Consider the following 24,410-nt stretch of genomic DNA (forward strand, 5'->3'; position numbering starts at 1 on the left):
GGTAATGGGAAGTCAGGGTGGACTTGCGGCTGAAGGATTTCCCACATTGAGTACATTCATAAGGCTTCTCTCCAGTATGAATCCTCTGATGTCTAATAAGGTCTGCTCTGTGGTGGAAAACCTTCTCACAATCATTACATCGATAAGGTCTGTCACCAGAGTGAATTTTGTAATGGGAAGTCAGGGTTGACTTGCAGGGGAAGGACTTCCCACATATAGTACATAGAAAAGCATTCTCTCTCATGTGAATTTTCTGATGGGAAGTTAGGTGCACATGCTGTCGGAAGGCCTTTCCACATTCTTTACACTCATAAGGCTTCTCTCCTGTATGGATTCTCTGATGTTCAGTAAGTCCTGACCTCTGATGAAAGGCCTTTCCACATTCCTCACATTCATAAGGTCTGTCACCAATATGAAGTCGGTAATGGGAAGTCAGGGTGGCCTTGCGGCTGAAGGATTTCCCACACTGAGTACACACATAAGGCTTCTCTCCAGTATGAATTCTCTGATGGTCCCTAAATCCCGATCTCTGTTGAAAGGCTTTCCCACATTGCTCACATCCATAAGTCTCTCTGGAAGGAATCTTCTGATATTCAGGAAGTCTTACATGTCCACAGAAGACCTTGCCATAGTCATTATATTCACAAAGTTCCTCTCCTTCGCTGCTCCACTTCTTCTTAAGCCAGGCACCACATTCCAAGTCTTCTCCCAACGGGAAGACATAAGCATCATCTGTTAGAAATTTCTCATGGGACGACACTTCCATAGAAAGGCCCAATTCTGGATATAACTGTGTGGTTTCAGGCCTAGTTTCAAAATCTGAAAGAAATTAAAAATATAAACATTCCCTGATTCCCACATAGTACACTTAACTTTATCTTCTGTTTTCTCCATCCAGAAAAACCACTGTCAAACTTTAAAACATGGAACAGATGATGCTGCAGTTTTCACCTTACTCCTCAAAACAACTAGGTGACAGTAGATGGAAGGAAGGAAGGAAGGAAGGAAGGAAGAAAAAGAAAGAAAGGAAGGAAGGAAGGGAAGAAGCAAGGAAGAAAGAAAAAAAGGAAGGAAGGAATCTGCATCCTATAAGCCAGTGAGTTTGTTTCCTACAAAGTTTATAGGACCTGTTGTTAAATGGAGGGCTAAGGAAAAAGAGGCAGAGTTAATTTCCAGCAATCCTAGCACTACAAAGACTGAGAGCCTATGACAGGACTCCATCACATGATGGAAGAATACCCCACCCTAACCTTTCTTTCCTTTTTGCTATGGTTACTATGTTCAGAGATCACGCTAAAGCCTTAGATCTACTTAATCCAGATTTGGATAAGGTCCTTCAAGACAGATGAGAAAGACAGAATCACTGTAGAATCCATTTTTAGATATCAGCTACTACCAAATGAAATCAAAGTTTCTTAATAAAAGTGACATGACAAAAAGTTTCTTAATAGAAATAATAAAAATGTATGAGGACGCACAAATGGTCAAGAACATTAAGGAGAAGGAGGCAGATGGGAAATGAGGAAAAGGACTTAGATGTCCGTAAGTCAAGTAACTCTACAAAGCAAATTTTACCAAAACTGTCTGGTGTTTGCTAAGAGCTAGGAAAAGATACTAATGGACATAAAAGATAATCTGAATGAGAATGTAGGATACAGGGTCAGACAAATCCAAGATCATGCCAAAATGGGCAAGAAAATAATTAGTCAATAAGATTTGTTATAAAATTATATAGTCATGTCACAATCAATTAGATACATCCACATCTCACACTGTATGTTACGGGAAATTGTCGAAGGGTCATTACACAAATTATAAGAGAATAGAAGGTACATGGTAAAAATTTTAAAACAAAAATTATACATGTAGTACAATTAGTAAGAAGGGAATTCTTATACAGTTATTGATCTTTATAGAACTAAAGGTGGTTTTTTTTTCCCCATTAGTAAAAAAAAAAACCAAGAACCCAAAAAAGAAAAGGAACATATTTAGGGAAAGAAAAAATTGTAATAATTATTTCTGCTAAAAATCTGGCATTCAAAATATAATTTTAAATTCCACCTGCAAAAAAGTTAACGGTCAAAAAAGTGCACTAGTAGCACCTGAAAAATCTGTCCAAATTCTCTAATAATCAAAGAAACATTTTTTTAAGTTAACTGAGACACTACTTCCTATCCATTCATTTGGCCAAGGGAGTGTTACTTTTTTTAAAGGGGTAAAACTAACTGTTGGTGGAACTTTGGAGAAACAGGTGGGCTAAAGCCTCCTCCCTCCTGCCTTCCCTGTTACTGTAGAGGACAATGCTGTCCTCCTAGTCCCTCAGGCTCACAATCTAGGAGTCACCCTGCACCAAGCTGCTGCCAAAGCCTGCAACTGAACCTTGGCAATGCCTTTTGTAGATTCCACCTTTGCACCATCTCCCCAGTAAGACGTCTCCTCTCCTCTGACACTACCCCTACTCTGGTATAGACTTTAAAGACCTCACAGTTGGGCAATTACAATCTCTGCCGGGAGTGTCTGCTTACCTCTACCTTTAGTCTCTCCGCACTCCAATACACCATCTAATCAGCTACCAGAGATTTCCCTAAAGCACAGGTCTGACCATGTCACTCCCACTACTCAATAAACTCCAGGGACTCCCTCTTGCCTCCAGGAGCAAATACAAAATCCTGTTTGGCATCAAAGCCCTTCATAACCCGGCCTCCTCCCAACTTCTGGTCTTCTTACACTTTACTCCCCAACACGTTCTCTTCAGTCTGGTGCCCCCGACCTTCTGGCTGTTCCACAAACAAGACCCTCCATTTCTCAACTCTGGCCACTCTCTGGCCGTCCCTTGTGCCTGGATGCTCTCTCTCCTCTGCTCTGACCACTGACCTCCCTGGCTTCCTTTACGTCCCAACTAAAACCTCACTTTCTACAGGAAGACTTTCCTCTTAATTCCACTGCTTTCCCTCTCTCAATGATGTCCTATTCATCCTGTACACAGCTTGCTTTATATATATTTGTTTGCATGTTGTGGCCCCTCTCCATTAGACTGTAAGCTCCTTGAGGGCAGGGACTGCCTAATGCCTCTTTTTGTATCCCCAGCACTTAACGTAGAGTAGGCACTTAATAAATGTTCATTGATTTGATTGAATGAATGAGTGCCACCTTTTTGCAAAGTATCATGGCAATATTCAGGCACCACTACAGAAATGTACATAACCAGACCCTTTCATGCACTGATCCTTCTAACAAGACTATATCAAAAGGATATTACAGAAAGAAAACAACTTTTACTACAAAAATATTCATAGCAGCTTTATTTGAAATAGCAAAAGGCTAAAACAACCCACGCATCCTGGATTATGGTTGAACACGTAACAGCACATGGTCGCTTCTGTCATTTAAGAACAAAATGAAATAAGGGAAGACCTTTTGTAGCAGGAAGAAAGCAGACTACGAAGGTGCACTCTGTCTACACCTAGATAAAAACCTGCTTCCCCCACTTACATAATCCTAAGAAATATACAGAAGAAAGAGCTCACCTGAGAATGTGGAAGAAAAAAGACAGTTTAAGTTTTTGTTTTGTTACTGTGCATATTAAAAAGAAAGGGGATGGTCAGCTGTGGAAAGGAAATGACTTCTATATACTGGGGACAAGACAGGCAATTGATTACATTAAAATGAAACATTCTGGCAAAACAGAACACTCCAACATAATTAAAAGTAAATGCTAATAGCATGCATGACACACACAAACCTCACACCTGAAATCTATGATGTGGGCATGTGATTTTTTCAGTGTGGGATTTCACTCAATGCCAGGGTTTTGTTTTGTTTTGTTTTGCTTTTTGGCGAGGCAATCGGGGTTAAATGACTTGCCCAGGGTCACACAGCTAGTAAGTGTCAAGTGTCTGAGGCCGGATTTGAACTCAGGTCCTCCTGACTCCGGGGCCGGAGGTCTATCTACTGTGCCACCTAGCTGCCCCTAATGCCAGAGGTTTTGAACCTTTTTTGAGTCAGGGACCCCTACAGCAGTCTGAAGAAGCCTACAGACCCCCTCCTCAGGATAATAACGGTTTTGAATGCATAAAGTAAAATGCAGATGATTACAAAGCAAACCAACTGCAAGGAAATAAAATACAGTTATGTTCACTGACCCCAGGGTAAGAACCCCTGCAGATTACAACCTATCTATAACTCTGTGTTAGAGAGCTGCCCGATGAGCACAGGGGTTAAGGTGCATGCCCGTGCTTACCCCCAGCCAGCAGGACATGGGGTCGAGCAGGATAGAAGGAATTATTAAAAATGTACGAGGGTAACTCCCAAGCCACAAAGGACAAATGATTAAAGAAGATGAACAATTTTCAAAAGAAAACACAAACTGTTAAGAATCTCTTTAAAAAAAATTCTGCCTCACGATTAATCAGGGAGGTGCAAAATAAAACAATGCCAGGGCACCATCTGAAATCATTCAGATTGCACCCCTCCCCCCAAAAAAGATGAAAAGCACCACAGTTCGATTGTCAGGGTGAAGGGGAAACAGGCAGTCATTCGCGGCAGAGTGATTGTACGTGGTCAGTCTTCTGGGTAGCCCCGCGACAGGATATTACAAATATAATCACATGCTTGGAACCAATAACTTTGTTTTGGGGCATCTGTTCTGAAAGCATTACCAAAAACTGTGCCCGCAAAGCTACAAAAACTGTGCCACAACCTCGCTGTCTAAGGATAAGGAAATGGTTAGAAATATAATGCCATTCGCTTTGCAGCGTTCAGGCCGCAGGAGTGACGGCCAGGGCACCACGTCAGACACAGAGGCTAAGCCTTCAAGTCCGGAAGAGCTGGATTCAGATTCAGCCTCTGACACCTGGTAGCTGCATGGCCATAGACAAGTCACAAAGAGTGGCCAATCTGCACCGGTGGGGTGCGTTCCCACACTGTGAGTTCCCTATACGGATGACATGACAAGTCTGGAGTATATAAGAAAAGTGAAATAGAACGCCACAATGCCATTAAGGCATAGGCAATAAAAGTATCTGCAAAGACCTTTAAAGAATCATGCAGAGGGGCAGCTAGGTGGCGCAGTGGACAGAGCACTGGCCCTGGATTCAGGAGGACCCGAGTTCAAATCCGGCCTCAGACACATAACACTTACTAGCTGTGTGACCCTGGGCAAGTCACTTAACCCCAATTGCCTCACCAAAAAATTAAAAAAAAAAAAAAAAGAATCATGCAGAACAAAAGTGGCAGAACCAGATGAACAGAACACACCCAAACCGACCATAAAACAGGAAAGGGACTGGCCAGGAACGGACAAAGAAAGAATCCTGGGGGACTGCAGCACTGAAGTTAATGGATGAACATAAATAAGTTAGCGGTAAGTTTCAGACCCAGCGCCGAGGTTGAGCTCTTCAGCTCTCGGTCAATCGCCATACGCCCACATCAAAACAAACCCCAGCCACAGACACCCCTTCCAGCGTGGCCCCTGCCCCTCTCTGCATGCACGCACATCACGCCCCATCGAGAAGGGCCCTGGGACCCCTCAGGCTGTCCCTTCCCTGTGCCCCCCCCAGGACATCCTGGGATCCTCGCATCTGGCACGCTCTCTCCCTCCAAGATGCAGCTCCTGCAGGGCCCACACTAAGTCCTCCCTGCTCCCCTCCCTGCCCTGTGCTCATCGTGGCTATCTGTGTAGTTCTAGGTATGCCGCCGTGTCTCCCGATGGACTGACTGTACCCTTCCCGAGGGCAGGAACTGGAGTCTCTTTTGTATCCCCGTGCTTGTTGCAGGGCCTGGCACAGAACAGATGCTTCATAAGGGCTCAGAGATCATTTGATCACTAATAAAGTTATTTTTTAAAATGAGATAATGAATGAACAGTCAAGGGAGGTAAAGAAGGCTGACGGCTGCTGAGGGTAAGGTGACCTCCAAAGAAAATGGAAGAAAGCGATCCCTGCTGTCTCTGTGAGCCTGGAGGGATGGTGAATTCGATTAAACCACAAGCATTTCTCAAGCACTTACCATGTGCCAGGAACCGTGCTAAGCGCTGGGATGCATATACAGAGAAAGAGACAGTTCCTGCCCTGGAAGTTCACAGGCAACAGAGGCACAGAGAACAGGCTCCCAGGCAGGAACTAGAAAACAAGCACAACAGAAAAGGGACGGGGGAGGGGAAGCAGGGGGAGGTGACCCTTGAGCTGAGCCTTGAAGGAAGCCCGGGGTTCCAAGAGCAGAAGTGAGGAGGAAGGGCATCCCAGGCAAGAGGGGCAGCTAATGAAAAGGCTTGGAGTGGCGGATGGGCATGCGAAGGGCAACGGGAAAGAAGGCAGGCTGTCTAAAACATAGGACGCGTAATGGTAACTGGCCTGGAAAGGAAGCTTGGAGCCCTCCGATGCCCAGCAGAGGGATGTGGCACTAGAGAGCCACACAAAGTTCTTGAGTAGGCAGTGAAATGTGGTCAGACCTGTCCTGGAGGTCCTCGGTGTGGAGACGGCCGGCCCGTGGGTGGCTGAGGTGTCGGGAAGCTCTGGCCCAGTCCCGCCCTCAGCCCCACTCCATGGGTCTAGGGGAGCTTGGGACAGAACTCCCTGCCCAACGGCTTAAAAGGGCTGCCCACAGAATGACCAGCCGGGATGGCGTCTGCGAGGTCCAACCTACCTGGCTTTCCCTCACTCACCTGGCCAGCTGACTGCCGGAGCCGCTTCCTCGGGCACCCACGGGCCTTCCACTCGCTCCAGCTGCTTAATCACATCTGGTTTGGAGGCTGCAAGCCCTGCTCATTGGAAATGGGAAAGTGCCAGCTTCAGAGACATACCCAACTAGAATCCCTGTCCCTCTTCTCTTTGGGGACAAATAGATGCACTAGGAGCCCAGGGGGCAGGACAATGGACCACGAAGGACACAAGACTGCATCCCTAGGAAGAAAGGGGAAGTGGGTCACAGGGTCAATCTGAGCCAAGAAAGGAAATCCGTTCATAAGACCCAAGGGATGGGAAGGCTTCACATCTGTGGGCAGCTGTCCTGGGACTTTAGGGGAGAATCTTTGACCTAAGGAAACAGAGTCTGGAGGAGGCCCAACCTTGGGACGACATAACCGCCCACTACTGCCGCAGGAATCCTTTCCCTGGGGTCCACAGAGCTTCTACAAGTGCACTCACAAGCTGGGCGTGGTGGCGGATGGCTCTACTCCCTACTTCTGGGGGAGGGGGTCATGTTTGAGGCTGAAGGATTCTCGAGTTTGGGAGAATTCTGAGATGCAGAAGGGTGAAAGGTGATTGGGTGTCTGCACAAAGTTAGGTACCAACGTGGCGAGTCCCCAGGATGGGGGGCCACTGGGATGCCTAGGGAGGGGCCAGAGAAACAGAGCAGCATTAGGACTGGGCCCATGAGAGGCAGCTGCCCTGCCAGCCCAGGCAAGACAGAGAAACCCAATCTCAAAAACAAAAGCAGTCACAAAGACCCCACCACATAGTAAAGGAAGTGCAACCCTCCAAAAGGGCAGCTTCTGAGGCCCAGGGAGTCATCTTTACCCAGCCAGACCAGGTTCCTGTAGTTCTCCAGCATCACGTCCCTGTACAGCTCCTTCTGGGAAGGGCGCAGGCGTCCCCACTCCTCCGGGGTGAAGTCCACAGCCACGTCCTTGAACGTCACGGACGCCTGAAACAGCAATACACTTGTGGGTACCACCTGAGAACTATGTGGCCCGTGGCCTGGGAGGAAAGAAGATCAGAGGAATGACGGGGCGCAGGTCACAAGGCTCAGCGTGTTCCATGCCAGGTGTTTAGAGAGAGCCTTCTGTATGCCTAAGTCTGCACCAGAGTTAGAAATAAGAGCAGCTGTGCTGACACCCCACGTTGGCCATGACGAGTCATCTTCTGACTACAACACGGCGTTCCAATATTCATGATCCCAGAGTCACAGAGGGAGGGGCGGGAGGGTCAGCGGTGCCAAAGGGAAGGTCTGTACCACGTCCCACGGGCGCTTCTCGTCCTGCCGGGACAAAGACCTTCACGAAACAAGAGGGAGCTGACCACGGCGGCGCTGGCGGCTTGCGCCAGCTTCGGGCAAGCTTTCCTCCAGACCAAGACTAAACCCACCTCTGCCATCCGTCGCTCCTCATTCTGCCAATGAGACCAAATCGATCCCTTCCCCCACGGTGGCCTTCCAAAGCTTGCAAACAGCCAGCCTCCCTCCCCAGTCTCGTTACGTAGACGCCCCTTTCTTTCAGGCACACTCTGTGCTTGGCCACTGTCCTAGCAAGGAGGGGAGTGGGGAGTGCCCATCTATTCCAGGAAGCGGAGGCCACGGCAGGAATCTGGGAGGGCCACAGGGAGACCCAGGAAGACGATGGCACCCAGAAGTGCCGCAGGGGGCCATGGGTCCTGGCTCGGGTTGGAAACTGGAGAGAAGAATAAACCAGAAGTACCCTGACCAGCATCAAGAAGTATCGTGTACCTGGAGAGCCCCCAAAAGAAGCAGTCACAAACACATATCAACTGCAGCTGATGACTCAAAGGAAAACAGTGCGGATTTTCTGAAAGGATTCCCGCTGCCACTGCTGCTCAGTCACATCTGACCCTCCCTGGCCCCATATGAGGGTTTTCTAGGCAGAGATCCTGGAAGGGTTTGCCATTTCCATTTCCAGCTCATTTTACAGACGAAGAAACTGAGGTAGACAGGGTGAAGTGACTTGCCCAGGGTCACCCAGCTAGTAAATGTCTGAGGCCGGATTTGAACTCAGGAAGGTGAGTCTTCCTGACTCCAGGCCCAGGGCTCTCTATCCACTGTTCTACCTAGCTGCCCCTGAGGAGATTACATGAAGCAAAAGACAAAAAAATGAAAGGAGGAAAGAAACAGAAGGAAGACAGACTAAAGCAGGAAGTGGTAAACTCCACACCCCAGGTGAGAAACTTCCAGAAAATGAGGGCAGACCAAAGTCAGAGAGAAATCATGGGACAAAAGTGCAACGCTGAACAACCAGAAGAAAACGCAAGATACCAGATACGAAAAACAACCGACCCAGAAAACGGGCCAAGGAGAGATAATCTGAGACTCCGTGGGCTTTCTGAACACCACGAGGGTGGAAAGCCCGGAAGAGCACTATGGTTCGGATCTGTGAACAAGCCTGACCAGAACAGAGGCCAGAGGGAAGGCGGGAGAATCAGCTGTCTCCTGAAACATCCCCCAAAGCCCAGGAACAAGGCAAAGGACAAAGCCCTCACCGGGGCACGAGGGGCAGGAGAAGGGGTGGATGGCAACGGTGAGGGACGATGCAAGAGAGAGAGACAAGCCGTGACACTGACCTTGAACGCGCAATGCCTGGCGTACAGCACACACTCAACATTTGTGGACTGACTGACATGGACTCCTTTCAGAAGTAACAATCAAACACCACGGACAGCACACGATCTACAAATGTGCCATGGCTGCTCCTGAATTCCTCTGGTCTTACAGTGGGAGGGGAAGAGAATGGGGGCAGAGAGGAGCCAGGCTCCAGCACTTACTATCAGGACACTCCTAGACAAGGAACGTCTCCCCTCTGACACTCAGTTTCTTCATCTATAAAATGGGGATGTTATTTTTGAACACCCACAAGCTTCTGTGAATCATATTTTAAATCTTCAAGTGGGGTATAAGTATTTTCTATCATTATTAAGCATTTGTGACATCCCTCTCAGCAGCCAGCTCAGTCCAGGGCATAGGGTGGGACTGAATTCCTTGACAAAGGATGGAGAGGGGAAGGCAGGGACAGCAGGCAAAGAGGAAACACCCGGAGGAAAGGGCTGGAGGTGCTGCCTAGGCTGCTTACAACCTGTGTGACCCTGGATGGGTCCCTGCCCCTTCCTGGGCCTCAGTCTCCTCCTCTGTAAAAAGAGGGGACTGCACACAAGATCTCTAAGGCACCAGCTCAGCCTGGTTCCCGACGGGCTCCGTTTCTTGAACCAGAGGATATGGGAAGGGAACATATTTCCAACCGGAGAGCTAAGGTATTTATTTCAGAAAAAAACAAAAACTACTCCCGCTTACCTGGTGAGCCACGGGAGGGAGAAGGACAAGGGCCATGGCTTTGCTCAATGCTTTCACGTCGGGGGAAATTGAGACTCCTCAGCCGTCAGCCCTGGGGAGCAAAAAGCAGACATCAGAGGAATTGGCCCTGCTGTGTTTAGACCCACGGCCCGGAAATCCTAACATTCTTCCTGGTTAGAGAGAGATCAGAGGGAGCTCACGGACTAGTCCAACCACTCCACTCCATTCCATCCAACCAACACAAATGAAGCACCTACTAAGTGCAAGGCACTGTCCTGTCCACTGAGGAATACAGGAACAGAAACAGAGCAGTGCCTGTCCTCCCAGAGCTTACATTCCACTGGGGGAATAGAACATGTACAGACAGGAAAAAGGAGATACTCAGAAAATGGAGAAAGTGCTAAGAAGTGGAGGGGGAAGCACGGATTTCACGGCAGATCTGGCTGCAGAGATGAGGTCTGAAGGATGGCAAGGATCGCCAGGGACAGAGGTGGGCAATGAAAGCCTTCCAGGCGTGGGGGCTGTGGGGACACGAGGGAAGAGCGCGGAAGGAGGACACGGAATGTCAAGGGCAGAAAACACCTTCCTGTTCCAGTCTGGCTGGGAGATCGAGCAGGTAAGGAGAGTCACGGGAAAGGAATCTGGAAAGAAGACTGGAGTTTGATTGTGGGGGCCCCTGATGTCAAGAGGAGGAGTCTATATTCTGTCCTATGGGTGCCAGGGAACCTCTGCAGCTTCTGAGCGGACGACGGAGGGACGGAGGTGCTCCCACCTGGACTGTGGGCCTGGATCACTGTGGCAGCTGCACGGAGGACGGATTTGAGAGGGGAGAACAGGAGTTCCTAATCTTTTTTGTTTTATGGATCCCTTTGGCAATCTAATGAAGCCTGGGGACCAGTTCTCAGAATAACATTTCAAAATTAATCAAACACATAGGATTACAAAGAAAATCAGTTATACTGAAATCCCTTATTAAATATTTTCCCCCAATACACACAAGTTCAAAGGTCTTTGGTTAAGAACAAGGAACAAGGAGGTAGACTGAGAGGTAGAAGGAGGGAGACGGAGAGAAGGAAAGACAAGTATGAGGAAGAACAGAAAAAAAAGAAAAGGAAGGAGAAAGACAGGGGACAAAGGGGGACAACGACGGGGAAGAGAAGGGAGGGACTTGAAGAAGGGGAAGAAAAAGATGTTAAGAAGGGAAAACGCATGGGGAAAATGGGAAGAGAGGGAGGAGGAACAGAGTGAAAAGACGTTTACAAGCACTTGCTATGTGCCAAGCGTCGGGCTAAGTGCAGGGAACGGACCGGGGTGGGCTCCGGCACCTCCAGCCGAGAGGACGAGTGTGAGCTGGAGGGCGTCCACAGAAGTGACAGGCCACTCACTCAGCCCCTTGTCTCCCGGGTCAACCACTCGAGGCCACGCCCTCGTCTCTTCCAACATCATCTCTTCCAGAGGCCTGTGAACTGCCCTCCCTGGGCCTGGTCTCTGCCCTCATTGACTGACTCTCCAGAAAAATGACTGAACTGGTTCTTCTGACACTTGGGTCTGGCCCCGCTGTGCCTCCACTCAAGAAGCTGCCACCGGGGCCCCCCACATCTGTGCTGCTCCTCAGGAGAGGACCCCCCCACCATTTCCCTTCCCCAGGCCTTTGCACTGGCTGCTCCCCACGCCTGCAATGCCCTTCCACATCTTGGCCTCTTGGGGCCCGAGGCCCACAGTGGTCAGAGCCCCACCCCAATTACTGTGCGTTTATATGGTGTGCATCCTGGAAGCAGCTAGGCGGCACGGATGAGAGGCTGACCCCTGCCTAGCAACGACGAGAGCCGTGCGTAAATCTAAAGCTGCCCAGTAAAGGTGGCTCTGACAACAAGAAAACCTTGTTATTTTAGCCAACACTCACCATGTCCTTGACTGTTGCAAGCTAAGCTCTCTGTTTTGTGACCACATCCTTGACCTTTTGAGATGCACCCAGCACACCTGCTTCCCCTTCGCTGTGGCTAACTGCCCACGCAGGCGCACATCCCACTCCTGGCTGTGTACCAAAGACTAGTGTAGGAAAACAAGCCCCTCTTTTCTCAAACTGCCAGTACCCTTAAGACTAGCCCGCTGCTTTTGTGTCAACAAAACCCTCTTGACTAGGAGAACATCTGCCTGCTGAATTCTTTCCCAACAACCTGACTCTGAACCTCGCAAACCTCATCAGCAGGAGGCACTGAACAACAGCCTTTGGAAGGAGGGAGCTCTGAGTTCAAATCTTGCCTCCGATGTGTGACTTCTCTCAGCCTGAGTTGCCTTATATGCAAAGTAGGGAGAATAACAGCACCTCCCCTCAAGCATTGTTAGCATCATGTAGAAAACATGTAAAGTGCAATATAACATTATCTATTTTCATATTATTACATGCTGCCCCGCTCCCCATCCCGCCTAAGGGGAAATAATCATCCCTGTTTTGTCTCTGTTCCCTCAGGTTAAGTTTGGGGGCCTAATCAGTTCCAAATGGCTTTAGCACTGTCTGGCTCCGAGAAGCCTTTATTAAATGCTTGCTGACTTGACTACTTCCCAGAATGCCCAGGCCAGCGACGTCAACTCCACCAACAATGCATGAGTGTGCACCCGTTTGCCGGCAGCTCCTCCAGCATCTGCCCCTTTAGTAACGAGGAAGGGGCCGCTGTCTGGGCATAAGCACAAGATGCTTCTGGGTGTTTGCTGACTGACAGCAGAGAGGCCTCGAGTCCAGGCCCTTTGTGGGCGGATGTCCAGCCTGGGCAAGTGAGAAAGGGTCGTCACGTGGTCCGGGGGGGGGTTGCGTGGCAGCACCAGGGTCGAGGTGGGGAAATTTTGGGCAGGTCGAGGAGGGAGGAGCAGGGAGGTCACAAGAGAAGAGTGTCAAGGCAAGAGCCAGCGGCGGCGTCTGATTGGGTCCCAGTTCCAGCCCCGCCCTCGCGCCGTCCAATGAACGCGCCAGTTGGCAGAGAGGGCGGGTAGACAGGCAGGGGAGGAAGTGCGCAGGTGCAGCTGGCTCGGCCTTTCCCCGCCCCCACCCGAGTCCAGGCACAGCAGGAGGGAAGCCAAGAGGCGCGGGGCCCGAGGCCGTGCCTCCTCCTGCAGCGCGGCATCCGCCAGGCCCTACCTCGGTCCCAGGCGGGGTCTCCCCTGGCCCGGGCTGACCCGGGGCCCGCATTCAAATAAGGCGCCAGAGGAACCGAGCGGCCACGAGCAGCAGAAGGCCGGAACCCGGAAGTGACTGGTTTCCGGTGGCAGCTAGGTTGTTGTGGCGGAAGTGACGTCACGAGACGTATACTGATCGTCATCTACGACGGGTTGCTGGGAAAAGTAGTGCGGCGGTCAGGAGGGGCTTATGCGCATGCTCTCTAGAGCCCCCCACCCCCACCCGGAAATCCGTGTCCCTTTAGTCGCCCCGGAGGAAAGAGAGGCAGGGAGCAGTGTGGAGCCGCCGACGCTCGGTGCCGGCGCAGGAGGTGACAGACCCCGCGGCGCGGCTCCATCGCGCCCGGACCCGGGCGCCTTCTCCTCGCCCTCTGGCCCTGTAACCGCCGCGGAGTCAACGATCGCCGCTGCTGCCGATCTAATCTAACTAAAGAAGAAGGGAGGGGGGAATCACATCGTGTCAGCGGGGCGCGCACGTGCAAAGAAGGAAGGCGGGGGGAGTGGGCAACGGTGAATCTAGTTTTCACATTTTATTTATTTGTGTATTAATTTATTTTGGTTTATCAACAATCACTTCCATAAGCTTTTCACTTTTAAATTTTTCTCCCCCTCCCTCCCCAAGAAGGCGCGCAATCTGATATAGGCTCTACATATACATTCCTATTAAACATATTTTCATATTAGTCATGTTGTAAGGAAGAATTAGAACCAAGGGGAGGAACCACAAGAAAGAGGAAACAAATCAAAACAGAAGAAGAAAAAATAGCAAATAGTATGCTTTGATCTGCATTCAGACTCCACAGTTCTTTCTTTGGATGTGGATAGCATTTTCCATCATGAGACTTGGAGATGTCTTAGGTCCTTGCCTTGCTGAGAAGGGCTCAGTCTATCAAAGTCAGTCATCGCACAGTGTGGCTGTTACTGTGTACAACGTTCTCCTGCTTCTGCCCCCTTCACTCAGCGTCAGACAATACAAGTCTTTCCAGGTTTTTCTGAAGTCTGCCTGCTCGTCATTTCTTAAAGCACAGTAGTATTCCATTACATTCATATACCACAACTTGTTCAGTCATTGCCCAGCTGATGGGCATCCTCTCAATTTCCTATTCTTTGCCACCACAAAAAGAGCTGCTATAAATATTTTTGTACATCTGGGTCCTTTTCCCATTTGTATGATGTCTTTGGGATACAGCCCTACAAGTGCTATTGCTGGGTCAAAGGGTAGGCACAATTTTATCCCCTTTGGGCATACTTCCAAATTGCTCTCCAAAACGGTTGGATCATTTCACAACTCCACCAACAATGCATTAGTATTCCAATTTTCCCACATCTCCAACATTTATCATTTTCCACGACAGTGAATCTTTCATCTGAATTAGTCAAAGGGTGGAAGAGTACACCTCCTCATCCCCCAGAGTTGTGTGCTAAAATACATTTCTCTCAGTAAGGAAAAGGGGATGGGGTAGAATAAGAGGGAGAATAGGTTATTAGTCATAAGCAAATTAAATTCTAACCATATGGGGTGGATCATAAAAAAAGAAAGAATAAGAAATTGTGTTCGGGTTTTGGGCAAAGGTAAGAGAAGAAGGATATGGTTCCACATATGGATGGTATCCTGCTGGCTGGTGGAGAACCTATTTTCTTGGTGTAAATTGTTAAGCCAAATTTAGCACAAGCAGCTTATTATTTCTTTCTCACCTTATTATTAAAGAAGGGGCAGGAAATAAAGAGAAGGAAATATAAGAGAAAAGGTTGGAAGGAAATGACCAATTAATGATCATAACTGAATGTAAAGGATGAATTCACCAATAAAAAGGAAGTAGATACCAGAATGGATTAGAAAGTAGAATACAATATGTCTAAAAGAACAATTGAAACATCAAGATTCGAACAGAGGGTGAAGCAAAACTTCTCTTCACTTGTTTTACTTAAGCAGAAATAAAAAAGTAGAAATCATGGAGTATCAGAGAGTAGAAATCAGTATCTCAGAGAAGACAAAAGCAAAAAGAGACTTCATTAAAAGATAAACAGGGAAAATACATTTGGCTAGCACAATAGCGAATGAATATTAATAAATTTTAATGTCAGAGGATGTAATACACAAATGAAAAGTTCAGTAAGGTATAGGGATCAATACACAATGAAACAACAGTGGGGAACTTTAGGTTATCCTTTTGGATCTAGATGAAGCTAACAAAAACAAAAGTAAGAAAGAGTTTAAGGACCTGAATTGAATTTTAGAAAAGTTAGGCATCATGGATTTCTAGTGATTATTGAATGGTAATAGGAAATAATACATTTATTTCTTAGGTGCACATGACAGTTTTACAAAAACTAACAATATATTAGGACGTAAAAAACCTCAAGTAAATGCAGAAAAACAAAAATATTAAAGATATCTTTTATAGCTCAATATAGATTTTATGGATCAATGTTAAGTTTGTATAAGATATAGATCAAGTTTAACTTTGAGGGGCTTGGGAAATTGGCCTGAGGTGAGAACTATAGGGTGGGACAGGACTAGCCTTTAGCCCAGGCAGAGACCCCTGGATGGTGGGAGGTCATGTGTATGTGTAAACTCAGCTAAAACAAGAATTGTAGGTGACTGGCAGAGGGGCTTGGTAAGGTCTTGGCTCTGGGTCATGTCTCGCTTCTATCCTAAACCCAGACACCCATGGGAAACTGGATAAAGTGTGTCCTATGACCCAGACACAGCAGGGTTTTTTGGTTTTTGTTTTTTTTTAAACACACTCAATCTTTGTCCCTTCTAAATCAAAAGAAATCGCCCATAGCAAACGCTCAATAAAGGCTTGTTTCCTTCCCCTCTCTATATGTACGGTCACACACATTTTAGGAATGTGGAGGGACATATCCATTGCTATGCACCTAGTGTCAGTGGCCAAATTCTAACCTAGCTTTTCTTTACTCCCAGTCCAGTCATGGGCAGCCACTGCCCACTTCATCTCAGGCCTCTTCCAAATCTCACATTCTCTCAATCTGCCAGTCTTCCGTCCTTCTCTCATGGCTTTTCCCACCTTCTCCTCTCTTCTTTCTCCAAACTCATTCTCCCTCACTCCATTTTCCAGAGAAGGGGGCCCAAAACAGAGCCCTGACGGACATATTTGGTTAGGGGTTGTGATGGAAAGAGAATCCAGCAAAGGAGACAAAGAAGTAGCCTCTGGTCAGAGAGGAAGGAGGAGAACCAGGAGGAGAGTGAGGGCTGAAAACCTAGAGAGGAGAGAGAATGGAGATAATGATTAACAATGTCCAAGGCTGCGGAGAGATCAAGGAGAGTAAAGATTTAGGAAAGCCCTCTGGATTTGGCAGCTAAGAGATCACTGGTCACTTGAGAGAGAATGGTTTCAGTGGAGTGATGAGGTCAGTAGCCGGATTTATGGGAGACGTTCTGAGAGCTTGTGGCAGGGGAATGGTCCCTCTCATGATTTCCTTTTCTTCCCTAGCTCACTCTGCCTTTTGAGGTCTTTGTGTGGCCCCAGTAGTGGGGAACACCAAGGAGAAAGAAATGGTCGCCACCCTCCTGACATTCAAAGACAACCTGGTGAGTGGTAATCTTGTCTTTTCTGAAGTGTGGACACGATTGTTTCCCATTTCTTCTAACCGAAGACATCGCAGCCATCAGAGAGACAGGGTACAAAGGGCACTCCGAGATGATCGATCTCATCCCCTTAAGAAGAAAAATGACTTAGCTAAGGCCACTCGGGTGGTGGCCTCCGAGCCAGGGTTTGGATTCTGGTTCACACTTCAGTTCCAAATCCCAGCCCCTTCCCAGGCGGTGCTCCCTCCCTTAGGGGTGCAGGCCTTTGGGTCTTCTCACCCCCTTTGTGGTACCCTTCCTTCTTTTGTTAAGGCATGCCCATGTAGAGTTTGCTCAACCTTGCTATTGGTGCTGTGAGGAGCACATGAAAGGTAACAGGGCTAGGCATATTGGCACATGCCTGGAGTCCCTGGGGTCTCCTGGGCTGAGATGTTGGCAATGGTCTGGCACCAACATGGCGCACCCCATGTTGGCTGAGGAGCAGCAGACCATCCCAGGCCAGGAAGGGAGGTGTCAGGGAGTGGCTAAACTGGGCGCATGAGTGGCCATGGTAAGTCCAGTCTGGGCGAGAGTGGAGATGCTGCCTCAAAAAAGAAAGACAAAAGAAAAATTAAAGAGTTGGAAAGTCCTTCAGCAGCCACTGAGTGCACACAAAATCCCCTCTACATACACCTGATAAGCAGGCTGGAACCCCTTCCTGAAGACCTCCCGTGACAGGGAGCTCAGCACCTCCCTAAGGAACCTAGCTCATCATTGGCCTTCCTGAATAACAGTGCTCAGAACCGAACATAAGACTCCGGAGGTGACCAGACCAGGGCCACCTTCAGGAGGACTTTCACTTCCTTAATCAATCACAAGCATTTTCTCAGTGCCTCCTATGTGCTGTGTGAATAAAACTATCTGTACTACGGAGATCGTTCATCCTGGGAGCTAATGATGACAAGTGCGTCGACCACAATTTAATGTTTAAAATAGGAACTGGAAAGACTTGGGGGTGATTTGCATGAAAGTGAATTCCACATGGGAGCAAAGACTAAACCAAGGACATACAGATGGTGCATTTGGGAGCTGGGACTCCAGAGGGCAGAATAAAGAACAGACTTCTAATTTCCTCCAATTTCTCATTCCCTTTGCTCACAGACTAGAGGAGACCAGAACTAATTAGTTTCTTCATTTTTGCTACTTGTGTATTTCTTGTGTTAGTTCTGCATTGCATAATCGGAGCAGAAGATGGCAGCCTGTAACGATGTCTGCTTCTCCCCTACCCCTACCCCTCCTTTTTAAGTCCTTTTTCCAGCTTGGCCCGGGTAAGGGGCTAACCTGGCCCTCAGTAGTGGAACGAGGAGCTGCCCACAGTGACGAGCCCTCCTCCGAAGGCCTGGCCCTGGAACCTAAAGTCGAAAAGGCCTGCATGGAATGAATCCTGCCCAGTTAGTTTAGCCTGGAGGGAGCTGGAGACCAGGGCTCTGTAGGGCATGACGGGGGCAGGAAAGTCGGCAGCCGTGGATTGGGATTAAGAGAGACGTCGAGAAGCCTAGGTTTGGTTCCCATCTCTGGGAATTAACTACTGGCTGTGTGGCTATGGGCAAGTCACTTAACCTCTGCTTCTTTGTCTGTAAACTGAAAAAAAATAATACTTGCATCATCTGCCTTACATAGTTTTTGCAAGGACCCCGTGAGATCAAGGAGGTAAAAGTGCTTTGCCAGCCCAAAACTCAGTGTGTGTGTGTAAGCTTTTAATAGTAAAAATAAAACTTTTTGTCTAAAACTTATGGCTGTAGTGTAACTTTGGGGGAAGCTCTACTTAGTGCCTTCTCTGGTATCTAGCTAAAGCAATATGTTCAGTCCAGTCAGTCAACAAGCATATATGAAGTGCCTGTTGAAATGTGCCCTTGAAATGTGTACATATAGAGGGATTTTTAAAAAATATCATCCAAAACTAACAGCATCATATGCAAGGGTGATACATAGAAATTTTCCTGTTAAATTTAGGAGTAAAGCAAGTATTCCCATTCTCCTTGCTGCTACTTGATACATGTCTAGAAATGTTAGCAATAGCATTAAGATAAAAGAAAGAAATTACAGGCATAAATATAGGCAATTAACCTGATGAAGATTTACCTGAGATTCACCTGATCCTATCTACTGATGATTTGATGGCTTGCTTAGGAAATCTTAGGTAATCAGCAAGGAAACTAATTGAGAAAATAGCTTCAGCAAAGTTGTGGCTACAAAATAAACCCACAAAAAGAACAGCATTTCTGTAGAGTACCAGTAAAAGACATGAATAGAAATGGAAATCTCATTCAAAATAACTACAAAAGGCATAAAATATTTGGGGATCAGTTGATTAAGGTGCACTCAATATTTCAATTACAAAATGCTCCCTAAAGAAAAAAATTAGTTGGAAGAATATTGAGTGCTCATGTCTGGGTCATGCCAATATAATAAAAATGACAATGTTGCCAAAGTTAATTTACAGTTTAATGCTACACCAATCAAACTACTAATGGGACACTTTATAGAAATTAATGATATAACAAGATGTATTTGGTGGAACAAAGGATAAAATACAATTGGTTGGTAGATGTAGATTGAGTAAATCTCAAAGGGAGAAGATATTGAGTTATGGTGATGGGGCAGAACCTGGAAGTGGTCATGGAGAGCAAGGAGTATCCAAACTTGCAAGCCTTGACCAGGGGAATCACGAAGAATTAGTGGAAGTGCAGCTGATACTGGAAAGGTCACAAGACTAGGGCAATCTCTCCTCTTCCCATAGGAGGCAAGAGACACACCCTGTGTGGCGGTGTGGCGCTGTACTTACAGCCAGAAAGACCTGAATTCAAATCCTGCCTTGTATTCCAAGTTTCCCACCATGACCAGTGAGTCAGAGAATGAGTGAAAGTGTAATCGTTACTGGAAAGGGTAGTCCCGTCCTATCTTTGTCTTACTCCTTTCAGTCTTCCTAGAGAGTCTTATAACAAAGAATAAATAAGAACAGAAAAAAAAAAAGCATTTCAACAGAACTAACCAGCGTTTCAGCCATGTCTGACATAATTTACCTTGTTCTACAAGCATTGTCCCCTGCCTCTGCTAAGAAAGGAAGGAGGTGCCGTCTCAGTTCTTGTCTTTGGGGCCAATCTGGGTTGTTTCCATTTCAAAGCATTCAGTTTTGTTTTGTTTTTTTCTCTGGTCCTTTCTACATTGTGCATGTTGTGTGCAGTAAATGTGTTCTTGCTTCAGCCTGCTTCAGTTTCCATAAGACTTTCCAGGTTCTCTGTTGTCTTCATAATCGTGTGTTTGGTGTTTCAGGAATCACTGATATTTGCGGGATGTGACCATGGACGTCACCCCAGAGGATGAGCCCTTCCCAGAAGGAGCTGTACAGGGATGTGATGCTGGAGAACTACCGGACCCTGATCTGACTGGGTAAGGACACCCCCTCAACCCCACCCCACCCCCGGGGCCTCAGAATTGGAGCCGCTTTGCTTCCTTCCTCGGAGAAGATGTGGGTGCTTGAGTGCTTAGTAATTTTCGTTGAGTGAATAGGGAACAGAGGCGGCTTATTCTTTTGAGGTCAGTTGTCCAGTTAAAGGCCTGGGGTCTGTACAACCCAGAACTGGCAGGGTGACGGTAATAATAGCCAGCATTTATGTAATAATAGCACTCCTATGGTGCTTATATGTCATCTCTGATCCTCATGACAGTAGGGGCTGTCATTACCCACTTTATGGATGAGAAAACTGAGGTGGAGGCTAAATGACTTGTCCAAGGTCACACAGCTAGAGAAGTATATGAACCTGAGTCTTCCTGACTCCAAGTCCGGCATTCTGTGCTTCCCCACCCCCTCCCTGTGGCACTTGTGAGGCTATACTCTTGGGTTAAAGGAGTCCCAGGGTCATCTGCCAACCTGGAAGGCTCCTCTTGGCATGAGGTGGTTCATATTAACTCATTTCTCTCTAAGCCCCATTTCCTCTGACTTCCTTCAAACCCAGCACAGAACGGGTTTTGGGGGTCCTTAGCAGCACCCTTTGTACTTCTTTGGTATTTCAACTTTTCCTCAAAGAGAGAAGGGATTCAGATTGAACTCTGAGGTGTGCATGTGTGCACTTCTGAAAATGCATATGTGTGCAAGTGGGTGTGAGTGTATATGTATTGGTGTGTGTATATGTATGTATGTATGCCTGCATGTGTTTTTATGAGCATGTGTGGGTACCAGTGAGTGTGTATGCATGCCTTGCCAGGCAGAGATGGGAAAGACAGAATGACTAGGGCTCACTCTCCCAGCTGCCCTCTCCTAAGCAGAACCACGTTGGGCAGGTCACGTGCAGCAGAGATCGGGGGCCCGGCCAGACTGGATGTCAAGTGAGTCATGCATGGCAACTACCTAGGAAGCACAAAGAAGGGAGAAGAAGTAGGAGACCTTTGGGGACACTCCCCCTCCCCAATGTATCTACAAGTGCTTTGTCGCTGTGGAACCAAAGGTCGATGACCAAAATCTGAACAAGAGAAAGGGCAAAGACAAAACGTGAGTGACCACCCCGGAGAAGAGCTCGTCCTTTGGGGTCGATGGTCATACGTTAGGAGAGCAGTGGCCAGAGCTCTGAGCTGACTCATCGCCAGTCAAGCAGGCGAACTCAGCACGGACGTCAAGTCCAGCTAGACCCAAAGGACCAGCCTGCGTCTGGAGGTACTTTTGCTGAGCATTGTTCCAAAGTGGAGAATTCAATGAACGGTCCAGGAAAAGTAGGAATGCAGCTCGCAGAGAGAATGAACCACAGAACTACAGAAGCATCAGACTCCGAGTGAGGGCCATCCTCTAAAAAGGTGGAGCTTGAGACTTCCCAACAAACACCCACAGGCTTAACCCCGAGGCCAGGCTTGGATCCTCCCCAGAGGTGCCCTCAGCTCCTCAGGTCCCAAACAGAACTCACTGTCTTCTCCTGCAAACTTTCCCTTCTTCCCAACTTCTCCATTCCTGTTGATGGCACCGCCGTCCCCCCAGTTATATTCTCCATCGATGGTGCTGCCATCCCCCCAGTCACATTGTCTGTCCCCATCGATGGTGCTGCCATCCCCCCAGTCACATTCTCCATCCCTGGATGGCGTTGCCATCCCCCCAGTCACATTCTCCATTCCTGTTGATGGTGCTGCCATCCCCCCAGTCACAAAGGCTGGTAACTTTAGTCTCATCCTTTACTCCACTCACACACGTGCACACAGACACCATGGGTCATCCTAGTCTCTCGTCAGACCTCGTTTCAAGGCTAACCTCTCTCCACCTGCACAAGTGATCTCGTTCCATCCCTTCTCCTCCAGCAGACTCTGCTCTCTCTCCATCATCCCCACTCTCTCACTTAGCTTCCGCCTCTCCCTCTCTGTCGGCTCATTCCCTTCTGCCTTTGTCTCCACCATCCTGAAAAGACCCTCAATTGATCCTTCTGTCACTTAAACCCAGTTCACTTGCAGGTCAAGACATCACCCTCCTGAAAGAAGGGCAAACAACAACAGCCACAACCGGTTGTTTGATTGAGCGATGGAAGCCCGAGCTCCGACCACTCTTCCTTTGGGTCTCAGTCTAACCAGGACTGGTGGAGATTTCCTTTGTCATTGTGAGATCAGTGATTTTTGTTGGGTTGGCCTGATTTTAGCCACATTCTCCACCATGGCCTAGGCTGGGGTCTCCTGGTTCCGTGCTCCTGGAGGAGGTGAAATTGGGGCTCCCCTGGCCGGGGATGCTGAAACACCTCCCTGGATTGCTGCTTTTTAAAAATCCATTCTTCTCCTGGAAACTGAGCTCCATCTTGGAAGACACCAGCCCTCCTCCCTCCCTTCCAAGCAGGGCCTGGGTTAACTAAGCACTCTGCTCACTCGTCCTTCAGACTTGTTCCCATGCCCACCCACCTACCCCAAACACTTTTCTCTCAGATCTCCAAAGGGGAAGCCAGTTGTCACTGCTTTGTGGTTTATAGACTCTGTGTCAAGGTCTGAGGCCAGGGAAAACTTAGGGTGAGCTGGTGCTGCCCTCTCCTTCATAGGATGTTGCTTGGGTTTGGAAATGCAAAGCCACAGGCCAACCTCTGTCTCCCTCGACCTTCAACCTTCCATTCTGCCACAGCCAAATGTCCCTTTTTGCTTAATTCTTCTGAGTCATTGAAGATGACATTGGATGGACAGGTGATTCCTGTGCTAGTGATATGGGCCAGGAGATGAGATTTGAGTCGGGAAATATTGCCCAGAGAATAGTGGTACTGCTCTCACTCGGTGACCATCTTTCAGGGGCTATCATCCGATCCCAGCCCTTTAAACTGGACTGGAGTTTGTGCTCACACAGAATAGAAGCGAGTTGTTTCAATATGGAATCTTTATATGTTTGGGCATTGCTCTCTACCTTTTTTTTTTTTCACAACGGCTCAGTTCTTCTTCCTTTCTGGCTGTGCGTTCTCTGGGACAGTCTCGTTTGCTATCTGTGCAGTTCTCTGGTGCTGCCTTTGATGGCGGGCCCCACCTGGATTCTCTCTAGGTTTGGTTTTCTACACTCTTCTGAAGCCTTTAAATGAGGAGTCTATTCCTACACTTCAGGAAGAATGGGAAAAAATGTTCTTGCGTTCCAAATCCTTCAGTTCCCCAAGACATTGACAGCACTTCCACTTTGGCTTTCAAATTAGCGAGGCCAAAAGGTTAGGTCTTTTAGAAACTGCAAATCCTTGTATTGGGGCCTTCGCTCCCCTGGTCAGTCCTTTGTGCTGGGAGAACTGAGCGGCCCCAAGGAAAACAGAAGAAATCGCGCTGCCCCTTTTGTCTGAAGGCTCTCGGCCAATCCTGGTCACCTTTGCCTCCTCGTTGGAGGAAATGAAGATGCTTTTGGATGTGTCTGTTTGGGAAGCCAGAGGTTGCACATGAGCTGACACAAGGCAGATGGCATCCCTCCCTCTCTCCGTTCCCTCTTTTGAAATGAGGAGGAGCTGGGCAAATTGAGGATGAGGACAGTGATGGTCCTGCCCCCACACCCAAGGGAGCACTGCCGAGCTCAGGGGAGGACGCTCAGGTCAGAAAGGCTCTCTGACAGACATGGGCATCACAGGACAAGCTGGGAACGGACTGGAAAGTTCTCCTTCAGATCAGTTGGGCCTCCTTCCTGTGCTGCGTATCTCCTGGGCAGAGCTCATGTTCACACCCCTCTGATGTCTCCACCACCCAGGAGAAAGTAGCCCCCAGCTGTGCGGAAGGCTGGGGGAGTTGGCCTCCCAGCATGAACTTGACCTTGTTCTGTGGGGTAAGGGGTGTGTGTGTGTGTGTGTGTGTGTGTGCGCACATTTGTGTGTGTACATGTTTTGGTGTGTTTGTGTGTGTGTGCGTATATGTATCTGTGTGTTTGTGTGTGTGCATGTGTGTATGTTTTGTGTGTGCGTGTGCATGTGTGTGTGTCTGTGTGGGTGCGTGTGTGTGTGTGCATGCGTGTGTGTGTGTGTTTTGTACAAAGGTATGGTTTTCTTCCCCCATTTCTTTATCACACCAGTACATGTGGTTTGTAGAATGTACCATGATGCCATTTAAGATATAAAAGAAAAAATATTGATAAAGACTGAATGCTAAGATGGCTTTCTCACCCCAGAATGTTCCCATTCCCAATGAGCAGGGCTGGCAGTTTCCAAAGAAGATGTGATCTCCCAGG

At 48.1% G+C, this 24,410-nt stretch overlaps 2 protein-coding genes across 2 annotated transcripts in view; both read right to left on the reverse strand.

The window, feature by feature from the left end:
* Positions 1–6,893, reverse strand: part of LOC114032249 (zinc finger protein 501-like) — a 26,965-nt gene extending 20,072 nt beyond the window's left edge. The window contains exons 1-2 of the mRNA XM_027847492.1: positions 6,662–6,893; positions 5–819 (exon numbers count right to left, since the gene is read on the reverse strand). Coding sequence (XP_027703293.1) covers positions 5–766 — 762 coding nt within the window. The 5' untranslated portion in view covers positions 767–819; positions 6,662–6,893. The remainder of the gene's footprint in view (positions 1–4; positions 820–6,661) is intronic.
* A 373-nt stretch (positions 6,894–7,266) lies between these two features.
* LOC114032276 (zinc finger protein 527-like) lies at positions 7,267–13,221 on the reverse strand. The gene is made up of 3 exons (XM_027847531.1): positions 13,145–13,221; positions 10,012–10,102; positions 7,267–7,641 (listed from the first exon to the last, which is right to left on the reverse strand). Exons 2-3 carry the CDS (start codon positions 10,045–10,047, stop codon positions 7,435–7,437), a joined length of 243 nt encoding a protein of 80 aa, XP_027703332.1. The 5' UTR covers positions 10,048–10,102; positions 13,145–13,221; the 3' UTR covers positions 7,267–7,434.
* Between the last annotated feature and the right edge of the window lie 11,189 nt (positions 13,222–24,410).

This window comes from Vombatus ursinus, unplaced genomic scaffold (assembly GCF_900497805.2).
Source record: "Vombatus ursinus unplaced genomic scaffold, bare-nosed wombat genome assembly UNPS02015411.1, whole genome shotgun sequence".
NCBI classification, from domain to species: domain Eukaryota; kingdom Metazoa; phylum Chordata; class Mammalia; order Diprotodontia; family Vombatidae; genus Vombatus; species Vombatus ursinus.